At 39.5% G+C, this 11,199-nt stretch overlaps 1 protein-coding gene across 1 annotated transcript in view; it reads left to right on the plus strand.

Annotated features, from left to right (window-relative positions):
* The window catches only part of Scel (sciellin), a 76,703-nt gene extending 72,091 nt beyond the window's left edge, over positions 1–4,612 (plus strand). The window contains exons 29-30 of the mRNA XM_075949236.1: positions 2,230–2,332; positions 3,720–4,612. Of these exons, the coding sequence (XP_075805351.1) occupies positions 2,230–2,332; positions 3,720–3,736 (120 nt within the window). The 3' untranslated portion in view covers positions 3,737–4,612. The remainder of the gene's footprint in view (positions 1–2,229; positions 2,333–3,719) is intronic.
* The last annotated feature ends 6,587 nt before the right edge of the window (positions 4,613–11,199 follow it).

Here is an 11,199-nt window from a genome sequence, read left to right on the forward strand (position 1 = left end):
GTCTGCCTCTGCCCTAGAGTTTACTGTCCAATGTGACTTTGTGCAATCACGTAAATGACAACAGCTTTGGTTTCCTTACCTGTGAAATAGACCATTGAGTAGGCTGTGGTTCTCAATGCCAGTTGAGAGTTGTAGTCATAGGGATTGAAGAAGGGAAAAATTTCTTAGAATACCCAGACTTAAAATTTAAGATTTCAGAGATTATTTTTGGACATTGGTGGTTTTCAAAGCTTTTTAGGTTTGTCTAATATGAATCCAAATAGAAAAATCTCTTGTCTAAGTCTGGGTCCTTTCTAGTGATGGGCCTGTGATGACCCATCTAGTGATGGATCTATGATGACCCATCTAGTGATGGACCTGTGATGACCCATCTAGTGATGGACCTGTAATGACCCATCTAGTGATGGACCTGTGATGACCCATCTAGTGATGGACCTGTGATGACCCATCTAGTGATGGACCTGTGATGACCCATCTAGTGATGGACCTGTGATGACCCATCTAGTGATGGACCTGTAATGACCCATCTAGTGATAGACCTGTGATGACCCATCTAGTGATGGACCTGTAATGACCCATCTAGTGATGGACCTGTGATGACCCATCTAGTGATGAAAAGTATTTACTTTAGCCAATGAAAGGTACTCTTTTGCCCATTGATTTTTTTGTCCACCAATTACCTAGCCATCAGAAACATGGTGCATTATTTGAATAAAAAGATGGCAAGAGAGTTTAGCATGTATTGTAGTAATAGGGGGAGCGGCGGCGGGGCTATGTCCCCAAAACCCCAGCTGCCTGCCCGGCTAGCTTATGCCCCGAAATAATTACACAGACACTGTATTCATTTAAACACTGCTTTGGCCCATTCCTATCTAGCCTCTTCTAGGCTAATTCTCACATATTAATTTAGCCCATTTCTAATCATCTGTGTAGCTCCCCTAGGTGCACTTACCGGGAAGATTCTAGCCTAAGTCCATCCTGGGTCGGAGCTTCATCACGTGCGTCTGCCTGGGAGCTGGGCATGGCGTCTCTCTGAGGTGTCTGCTCCCGAGAGGAGAGCTGTCGAGTCTGACCTCACTTCCTCTTCCTCCCAGCGTTCTGTTTACTCCTCCCACCTATCTCCTAACCAATGAGAGCCAAGCAGCTTCTTTTATTTTAACCAATGACCTTCCTCCATCAATGTATACTACACTGCAGCCAATCTGTGACCTGAGTTTGATTCTTAGATTTCTGTAAAGAAAAAATTATTTCCCACAAGTTGTCCTCTGACCTTTCCTCTTGAGCCTCATGGCAATATGCATCCAATAAATAAATATTTAAGAAAACAAACTAAATCACAGCCTAGTGTAGCATTATGAAATATAATCTGAAAATGAAAACTAATATTTGATTATAACATGAATGTTTTCTAGTTTCAAGATACATTCGCTCAAATAAAAGCATATACCTTAAAAATTTAAAATCAGTATGCACAAAATCTTTTAAATAGGAAATTTTCCTGGTTATTTAAATAGGAATAAATTTCATTTATTATATTTTACGTGATTCATTTCCATTTTAAGCATTAGAGACTACGAGAGAACAAAAATGTTCCTCATGCTCATAGAAAAAGACAAATTGTTCTACAGCCATGGTAACAGAAAAACCACTTAAACTAGTTTAAATGTTTAATAAACCGATCAAAGGCAATTTGCTCTGGTGAATTCATCTTGAAAGCCAACCAGCAACTCACATTTGGAAGTTGGCCAATCAGCAGCAGACAGGTCTGAAAAAGAATAGAGTCCTACCCTTCCCATAACACTCCACCCCATCCCTGTGTGATCTGCAATTTGTTTGGTTCAGCACGTTGTGCCCGAATCATACAGCTCTCCCTAGTGGAAGGAAATGATAAACACACCTCTGCCTTTTGTTTGAGACATTGATGGTTACCCTGTCCTTGTCATAGCCAATTTGTGAAAAATTCTGTCTGCTCCTCGGCGAAGTGTGCAGAAAATCTCAGGGGTAAAGATTCCCTAAACTGTACCTGCATGTGGAAGGATGCTATCTGAGAAGTTTGATATGTGGTGATTGGAGGACACACTGAGTTTCCCTGTGGACTCTCTTCGGGGCTGTCTGTGACCCCTTTCTCAGGAGGGTGGTCTCAGAAGAACTGAAGGGTTTTTCTATCCCTGCTCCCTTGAGGATACATTCTCTGTCTACAATATAACCCTGATATATTGTTTTCTTTAGTGTGAAATATGCAAACGGCCTTTGGAAAATCTGCAAGCTGGTGACAGTATCTGGATTTACAGGCAGACTATACATTGTGAGCCCTGCTACTCTAAAGTGATGGGTAAGTGTCTACTCTGCTAACAGCAATCATTCCTAACTAACGCGGGCAACTATTTCATATTGATGAACAGGAAATATTCCAGCAAATTTCAATATTTTACTAAATATAGCTATTGAAAAAGTAAGTGGCAGATAGTTAAACCATGACAACATTTGGTTTAATGACATAAATCAGTCAATACTGATACTAATTTTTTTTGGTATTGATTGGGATACAGTGTAAACAAGGAGGCCATTTATTTTAGGAAATTTTCCAGGTTGTGAAGCAGAAATGATTTTTGCTGCCTAAATGACTGTTTAGTTGAGTCATTTCTGTGGATGCCCATTTGTGCTTGGACTTGGAAGTACATTTAAAGATAATTACAACCAATGCCTTTTAATGTGACTTTTGCCTGAAATAGTTAATTTTATATAATTCTATGTTAAATATAACATGTAAAGCTTTGTGGTTTTTTGACAATGCAGGACCAAATGTTATTATAATTTGGACTTTTAATTAGCATCAATAAGGAGAAAGCAAGATGTTATGGGCATGCATTTTTAACTAAGCATGAGAAATTTAAGGGCTGATCTAAAACACATGCTGAATGTGTCTGAAAAAATAATGTCCTATAGCATTTAATTGATTGTTACAAGAAAGTACATTCAATTTATTTTTAGATTCAATAGTAAGTAGAACAAGAAAAAAAAAACAAAATGCTCTTGAGGGGAGGGCCCACAGTGTTCTTAGTTACAATGTTTAAAGGGCCCTTGCTCCTGCCAACTTCGCCATAGTGGATGAGACTCCTTGGGATTCCTGACGGGATCAAAAGCACAGAAGTTAATGATGAACGCGTGAGCTTAATGAGCTACTGAGTGGCAACACCTGGAACAATATCCAGAGCCCCCATCCCATCAGGCTTCAGGACCAATGAAAGGAATAAGCCTGGTTATATTTGTACTCTGCCTTCTACTTTCTGTTTCTCAGACTCACTTTCCTTTCTAATTCTGCAGTCCTAATCAGTCCAATATTCTGTGCTAATCCTTGGTGTGCAGGGGGCAAGTCCAAAGCTTTTTAATCTCTTGAGAGTCCCTTGGTGAGCAAGGACTCAGAAGTTACCAAGCCTTCCTCTCTCCCCATGTACACTCCATGGCAATGTTTTTTTTTTTTTTTAAGAGAAATCGTACTCATAGCTCTGTCTCTCTCTTGTTTCTTAAATCTACACACCTGGTGTGTGGCACTTTGTGTTTGACCACAAACAGAATGAAGAGCTCAGGACTGGAAGGAGTGATAGAACGCTTGATCCAGTGCGATCCTTTAGGAGAATGACTGGTTTTTTTTTCAAGTTTTAATAGTGGTTTTATTTTCGTATTGATTTATGTATCTAATTTTGTTTTTGAATTTTCAGCCAAGTGGATTCAGTAACACTGATAAGTGGAAATGAAGATGAAAAGCCTTCAGTGAAGAATTTAAAGCTACATTTTAAGAATATATAATCTAAAAAAGATTTACATTGAAGATTATCTCTTGTATTAACAATTTTGTTATTTCACAAGTAATCTAATTACTTTGAATAAGATCGCACACATGAAAAGAGCCATGTGGTATTTGGTAAGATCTAGTGATAAATACTCACATAGTTCTTGCTACCAAAGTCAATGGCAGAGAGCATTGTCAACCCTGCACAGGCCAGCCCTGCTCCATGTTTAGCTGCTCATCATGATTTTCAATAACCAAGTCTTCCATCTTCTCACCTATCTTCCCTAATAGTTTGTATTAGCGCTTTATAGATACCCTGACAAATAGGCTGATAGAAGCAAGATATACTTCTTCCTTTTTCTACAAACAAAAGTGCACGTGGAAATTTTCTTACAAAATTTTTCAAGAAGAGCAGTGTAACAAGTTGTTTGAACTTTTGAAAGTCAAAGTTCCCAGACTTCTGTGATGTTCTCTATGATGCCACAGACATTAGACAAAGTAATTTCTAAAGTCCCTTTTTGCCTTTACAGTTATCTGATTATAAAAAAATGGAATTTTATGCTTAGAAACATATTGGTCTATTTGTAAACAGTACTGAGACATACAAATAGTTTCACCTAGTGTCATCCTTCAGTCTATCACAGGCTTATCTTTAAAAAACTATTCTTAAAACTGAAATTAATAGTTTTATGGGTGATAGGTAAAACCACATGATGTGTAATTTGTTAAACTTTTTTTGCATGCATTTCAAAATCTGAGAAATAATAGATATTGATTGCAAACATGTAATTTGTGTTCATATTACAGTTTATATTTACAGAAGGCTCATGACAATAAAATGATTTTCCCTAATGTTTGGATATCATTCATTAACACTATTTTTTTCAGTTATACTGATCACAAGTTATATTTCATACTATGAGGGTTAACATTTTTAACTATTTAAAATATAGCTTTTATTTTGAAAGAATTCTTTTGTTTTAGAGTCGGAAATTCAATGATCATACAGGAAATTATTGTTATTGCTAACCTACAAAAATTAAGCATAGTACGTAATTTATAGGCACATAACAACTGTTTCTTGAAGGAAGAGTGGCTGGGCTGTGCTGGGACCTAGAATTCTAAGGCATTGGTAAGCAATTGTGAGAAAACAAGCTAGGATAGTTAAAAGATGACTGCACGATTTACAAACAGTGTTAAATTCAAATAATTATTCTCCTGTGTAATAATTTTATGCATCTGTTCCTCTTAGACACTGGTCCACAAAGTGTTAAACGCAAAGTGCTTATCAAAATCAGCCATGTATAATTGTCCTATGGGGAGGGAGCCAGAAAAAACAATTAATAATAATTTGATATTCATTAATTCATGCTTGATGAGAAGCAGTGGTAATTGAGCCATATGTTTTATTGTTCCTTTATTACATGCTATCAGAGTGGATCAAAAGAAATAATTTTCTTAGAGTTGAAATTGACTGCAGAAAGCAAGGATTAAATTGCCCCCGTCTGTTTTGTAAAGTACATTAACATCTCAATGCCTCTGTAGTAATTAAAAATCATCCGAATATCATTTACAAACATAAAAATCTGAAGAGAACACATTTCTCACTTTTCTATAGCAGGTTTATGGATACTTTCTTGTACAATAATGTACTAGACCAAGCCAAAGGCTATTGGAAAAACAGAATATTCACATATCAGAGAGACAAAGGTTTCTGATTCCTTAAGACTGCTCCATTATGTCTGAGGATTGTCTCACTATTGAAATGACAGAGCCTTTAGACAATTTGGAAGATTCCTTTTTTGTCATCCATTATTCATAATACGATTGGTATGTTATCCCTAGACAAGATTACCAAATCACCAATATCAGGTCCTGAATTCTGATATAAATGCTTAAAAAGTCTCCATAAGAGAAGTAATAGTTCTGTTAAGAAAGCTTCCTTTGTGTGTGCATGTGTGATGTGTGTGCACCTACATTTGTGTGTGCATGTGTGTGTAGGTCAGAGGTGGTTGACTTTGGATGTGGGGCTCCAGTGACCTCCTTCCACTTTTTTGAGTCATGATCTCTCATTGGACCTGAAGCTCACTGATTCTTCTTAGCTACCCAGCCACCCTCAGATGTTCCCATCTCTGCTTCCCCAGCACTGATATTGCAGGCAAAAGCCACCACGCTTAGATTTTATATGAAGTGCTGGGCATCAGACTTGTAGCCTCATTCCCAGTACCATCACCCATTCATTCCATCACCAAACACCTCAAACTGACAAAGTCCTCTCCTCAAACCTACAACAATATATAGAAGCAAAATAAAAGGAATACCATAATTTCTGAAAGAGAATTTATTAAAGGAGCGTGTACTTCTAAAGGAAGGCCAAAAGGATGAACTGAATCAAGAACGAACATATCCTGCATTCCTTGACTGCAGTGGCTCAGCTAACTGATTCTGAGGGACAAGATGGTCCAGCTTCCACTGCTGGTGACTTGCTGATTTTGCTTGCTAAGATGGAAAGGATTAGAACAATGTCCTGTTCAGCTGGATTCAGAGCTCTTCAAAACAAGTGATTTATCTACATCATGACAAGCTAATAATGAGAGTGACTTGTCAGTTGCCAGTGGAATGATCTTGGTACAATGTAAATAAATTGATTTGTAGAGTTCTACCTATTTCATAGTAGTCAGCAGTGTCCCCAGAGGAATCTACAAACATCCTTCTTAAATTGGATAGGCTACTTTCTCACCATCTTGATGCCTTCCTGTGTGACGTGTGGCTTTAGAATATTGGCTCTCTAATGGACCATGGGCTCAAACATTGCAGAGATTACAAGTCAGTTTCTACTGCTCACTTTATGTGCATATGATCCATTTTGTTACATACATATTGAAGATTTGAAGGAAGCTACAGGGGGAAGGGACATCGTAAAGGAGCAGTTTGAAGGTCGGGGGGGGGAGAGAGAGAGAGAGCACAGTAATAAATGCATGCAGGAAATGAAGTGTGCTGACTGTGTGAATGGTACAGTTTGGGACATAATATGGCAAGGGAGGAGGAGTTATTTCAAATAAAACCTAGATCATTATCGGCTGATGTGGGATTTCACTGGTTAATAAAGAAACTACCTTGGCCCATCTGATAGGGCAGAATTTAGATAGGTGGGTGGAGTAAACAGAACAGAATGCTGGGAGGAAGAGGAAGTGAGCTCAGACACCATGCCACTGCTCTCTGGGTCAGATGCGATGAAGCAAGCCGCCAGGTCAGACATGCTGAATCTTTCCCGGTAAAACTGGTGCTACACAGATTACTAAATATGGGGTAGGCAAGATGTGAGAATTAGCCATTAAGAGGGTGGAACTAATGGGCCAAGCAGTGTTTATATGAATACAGTTTGTGTGTCATTATTTTGGGGCATAAGCTAGCCAGGCGACCGGGGGCTGGGTGGCAGGAACGCAGCCCACAGCTCCTTCTACAATAGGCAGGAACCTGCATGGGAAATAGCTAGGGTGAAGAGCTGTCCTGGATTTGGCAATAATCAGATCACATTCTAGGTTAGTCTAACTTTACTTCTTTTCAACATAATGAGACAGAAATTTAAATGCAACGAGACAGGCAGCTAAAAAGATTCTGAAGCTTCCTTTAGTCCCCATATAAAATGATATTCAGACAGGACCCAGGCTGGCTTTTTGTTCTCTGCTAAGAACAATTAGTCCTGTGCCCCAGGATGAGATTTCTCTCTAGATAGAGGAGCCCACAAGCAAGTGTGAGGGGCTTTCAGGTGACTGGCAAGTGACCTGGGTTCCACCTGGAATGGAAACAAAGAATGATGTGGTGTAGGGTCTCTCACCTCCTTTGAGGCAGGGGATGTCTCATCTCTTGTGTTCTTCCAAGTGAAAATGTTAAACAGAAAAGCACCATTCTTTCTAACCAAGGAGAGACATCCTGCTGGAATTTTATCAACGACACATGTTCTTTTCCCTTGTTACAATATGAAATCATATCTGCTAAGAAGAAACATTCAGAACTTGATATACCCCTCTCGGCAATCAGTTTGTTAATTTTGCCTTTTTTCCCAAGAGAAATGGAAAAATCTGTAGTGTCAGTGTCTTTTGAGCCCTGTTTGATAGGATATGGTATTGGCAGTGCCCTCAGTCACGAATAATGTCAATAAAAGATCCCTAAATGCATGGTAATTTTGTTTTGACACGTGTGTTCACACATTTTACAAAGATTCAGAGAATGACTCATAGACCTAGATGTGAAAATTGAAAATTATAAAATTTGTAGGAGAAAACCCAAATACTCTTAAGCTTGATGAAGTTTTAACTGGAACACTAGGAGCCATTACTTACAAAACAAAAATTAACAAACTGGAACAAATTAAAATAAAAAACCCTGCTGCATAAAAAAAAAAGCTGATAAGAGAATGAAAAGATAAGCCACAGACAGTGGGAAAATATTTTCAAAACACTTGTCTGTTAAGAAACGTGTCCCCAATATTTCCAAAATAATTCTCAAAACACAACAACAAAAATTAAAGTAAAATCTTCATTAAAAAGAGACAAAAGATCTGTCCAGACATTTCATGAAAGAAGATACATAAAAGTCATATGAAAGGTTCTTGGCTGTGTTTGTAGGGAGGAGCCACTCAAATAGCAGTGAGCTACCGCTACCCCCAAGGGGAACACTGAAGTGTGCCACTCAGACAGCGGTGAGCTGCCGCCACATCTGAGAGGTGCGCTGACGTGTGTACGCTGTTACCAGCACATCAGCGTGATGCACTTGCTATAGCTAGTGATCCTGTGGTGAACTCACGTCCATATCTTTTGGATTTCCTCCAGTCTTCTCTCTGCCATAGCCTCCCAACTGTTGACTGCACTGCTCATCCTTTGGCTCCTCTTGCTTGCGAAGGTTCCTTCGGCTAAAGTGGCTTTGATGACCTTGCTACACAAAGATTTTTTTTCCCCCGATGCTTTTTTCATCAGGTTGAGGGTACTGAAAAGGAAGACTACATAGTCCCATTCTGAGGATATCATATTGAGAGGAACCTGAATTATCTGGATAAGGTAGTGTCAGTTCTTTCCTCTTGTCAAGTTTTTTCCTCTCTCTCTCTCTCTCTCTCTCTCTCTCTCTCTCTCTCTCTCTCCCTCTCCCCATAATTCAGCTTTAATTTTAAATTTTTATTACATTTTATTTTTATTACATTTCATTTGTGTGTAAAAGTGCACGTGTGTGCATGCTTGTACACATACATATGCCATGGTGCACTTTGGGAGATCAGAAGACAGCCTGCAGTACTTCGTTTTCTCCTTACACCATGACCTCTGTGTCCATTGTTGTCTGTGTGCACCCCCATGTGTGATGTGGGAGTGTCATATATCAATCTGTTGATTTCATTGGTTAAGTAATAAAGAAACTGCTAGGCCCATTTGATAGGCCCACCCTTAGGTGGGTGGAGTAAACAGAACAGAATGCTGGGAGGAAGAGGAAGTGAGCTCAGAGACTCCACAGCTCTCCTCTCAGGGGCAGACGTCTCAGAGAGATGCCAAGCTCCGACCCAGGATGGACGTAGGCTAGAATCTTCCCGGTAAGCGCACCTAGCTGTGCTACATAGAATATTAGAAATGGGCTAGTCCAGGTGCGAGAGTTAGCCTAGAAGAGGCTAGATAGAAATGGGCCAAGTAGTGATTAAAAGAATACGGTGTCCGTGTAATTATTTCGGGTAAAGCTAGCCGTGGGGGCGGCCAGGTGCCGGGGACGCAGCCCCGCCGCTCTTACTACAACACATGTGTTTGAGTAGTTTTCGATTTTATGGCACTATGATATGCTTTCAGCCATTGTAACATGCAATTTATCACATTCCAAGAGGGAAAAATAAAACTTGTCTTCAAATGTTGATTTCCTGGTGTATTAGATTTTTAGCCTTTAATTTTTATTTCCCCCTTCTCTACCTTATGACCAGTTAGGCAACACTCTCTTTTATGATTTTTTGAAAGCCCCTGGCTTCTAGAATCTGTTTTTATATAAATATGAACCTTTATTTGTTATGGCATGACTAAGTGTCTATCACAAGGAACACCTACATGCAGTACTTCAGACAGGGAGGTTTTTCTCATTGTTTCTCACAGCAAAACAAAGTTGGTTTTGTACACAACACTGTCCAGAGCATGTTGTGACTCTGTCTTGCTCTAATGTCTTATGATCAACATTGACTTAACAACTTCCCACTGGCCAATGACTGAGAAAGAGAAAGAATATGAAGAGTTATCGCCTTCCTTTCATTTATAGCCAGCTGTCACTCACATTGACCACATTCCGCTGCTCAAACCAAGGCTTTTGTTCCAGTTCTACTGCTGTGAGGAACCATGGCTAAGGCAATGTATAAAACAGAGCATTTTAATCGGAGGCTTGCTGAGGGCCAGTCTATGAATATCATGGTGGGGAACACAGCAGCAGATGGGTAGACAGGGCCCTGTCAGGAGAGAGAGGGGGCAGGGAGCTTGGGGTAAGGAAAGAGAGAGGGGCTGATGCTGGCATGGGCTTTTAAAACCTCAAAGCATACTCCCCCTCCCCCCAGTGACACACCTACTCCAGGGCCACACGTCTGCAATCATTCCTAAACAGTCCATCCACCATCTGGGAACCAAGCATTCAAACAGATTAGTCTATAGAGAGCATTTTCATTCATAATGCCACAAATGTGTGGCATCTTTCACTACTGAAATCAAATAAAGACACAGGTTCTGGGAGCCACAGATCCCTCTAAGACAGTGCCACTCACCTGTTCTATGACTCACCAGAGGCTGTCTAGCTGGACACCGTCCTTAAAGACAGACACTGTGGTTACATTATCCCCAGAGCATTTGAAACCGATTTCCCAGCGTTAAAGAAAATGTTTTAGATCCACATGGTTATTGATGATTTTGAACTGATACCTCCAATTTTTGTCAGATTTAAAGATGAAGAGAGTTGTGGGCCTCTGATCATGACCAAAACCATGACACAGTCCAGATTCCACCGGTAAAGATGATTGGCACTCAACAGGTTAACATCTCTTTTGCTATATATGGAGTTTTAAAATAATTCTAACAATCTAAAAATGACCTCACTAGAATGGCAGAGAGTGACAGATTAAGCCTTTCATGCCGTTCTTTTATTTGGAAGCTGCAGTATTTTAGTAACTTCAGGACTTATAGTGACACACTGCTGACTCCTACTGAGCTCGTGGTTTTCATTTGTCTAGATGAGATTCTTATTGTCATATATTTGCAAAAGAAGTTCTTCTCTACCTTGCATTCTTGTAGATTTCTTCTTTCATGGGTTGCTTTTTGTACCCTGTAGTCTCACTATTGAATTAGTTAAAATTAGAATCATTTTGAGCCCATTTACCATGAAATGCATTACAGCATCAAACCCTG

Source organism: Microtus pennsylvanicus, chromosome 15 (genome assembly GCF_037038515.1).
Source record: "Microtus pennsylvanicus isolate mMicPen1 chromosome 15, mMicPen1.hap1, whole genome shotgun sequence".
In the NCBI taxonomy this organism is placed as follows: Eukaryota; Metazoa; Chordata; class Mammalia; order Rodentia; family Cricetidae; genus Microtus; species Microtus pennsylvanicus.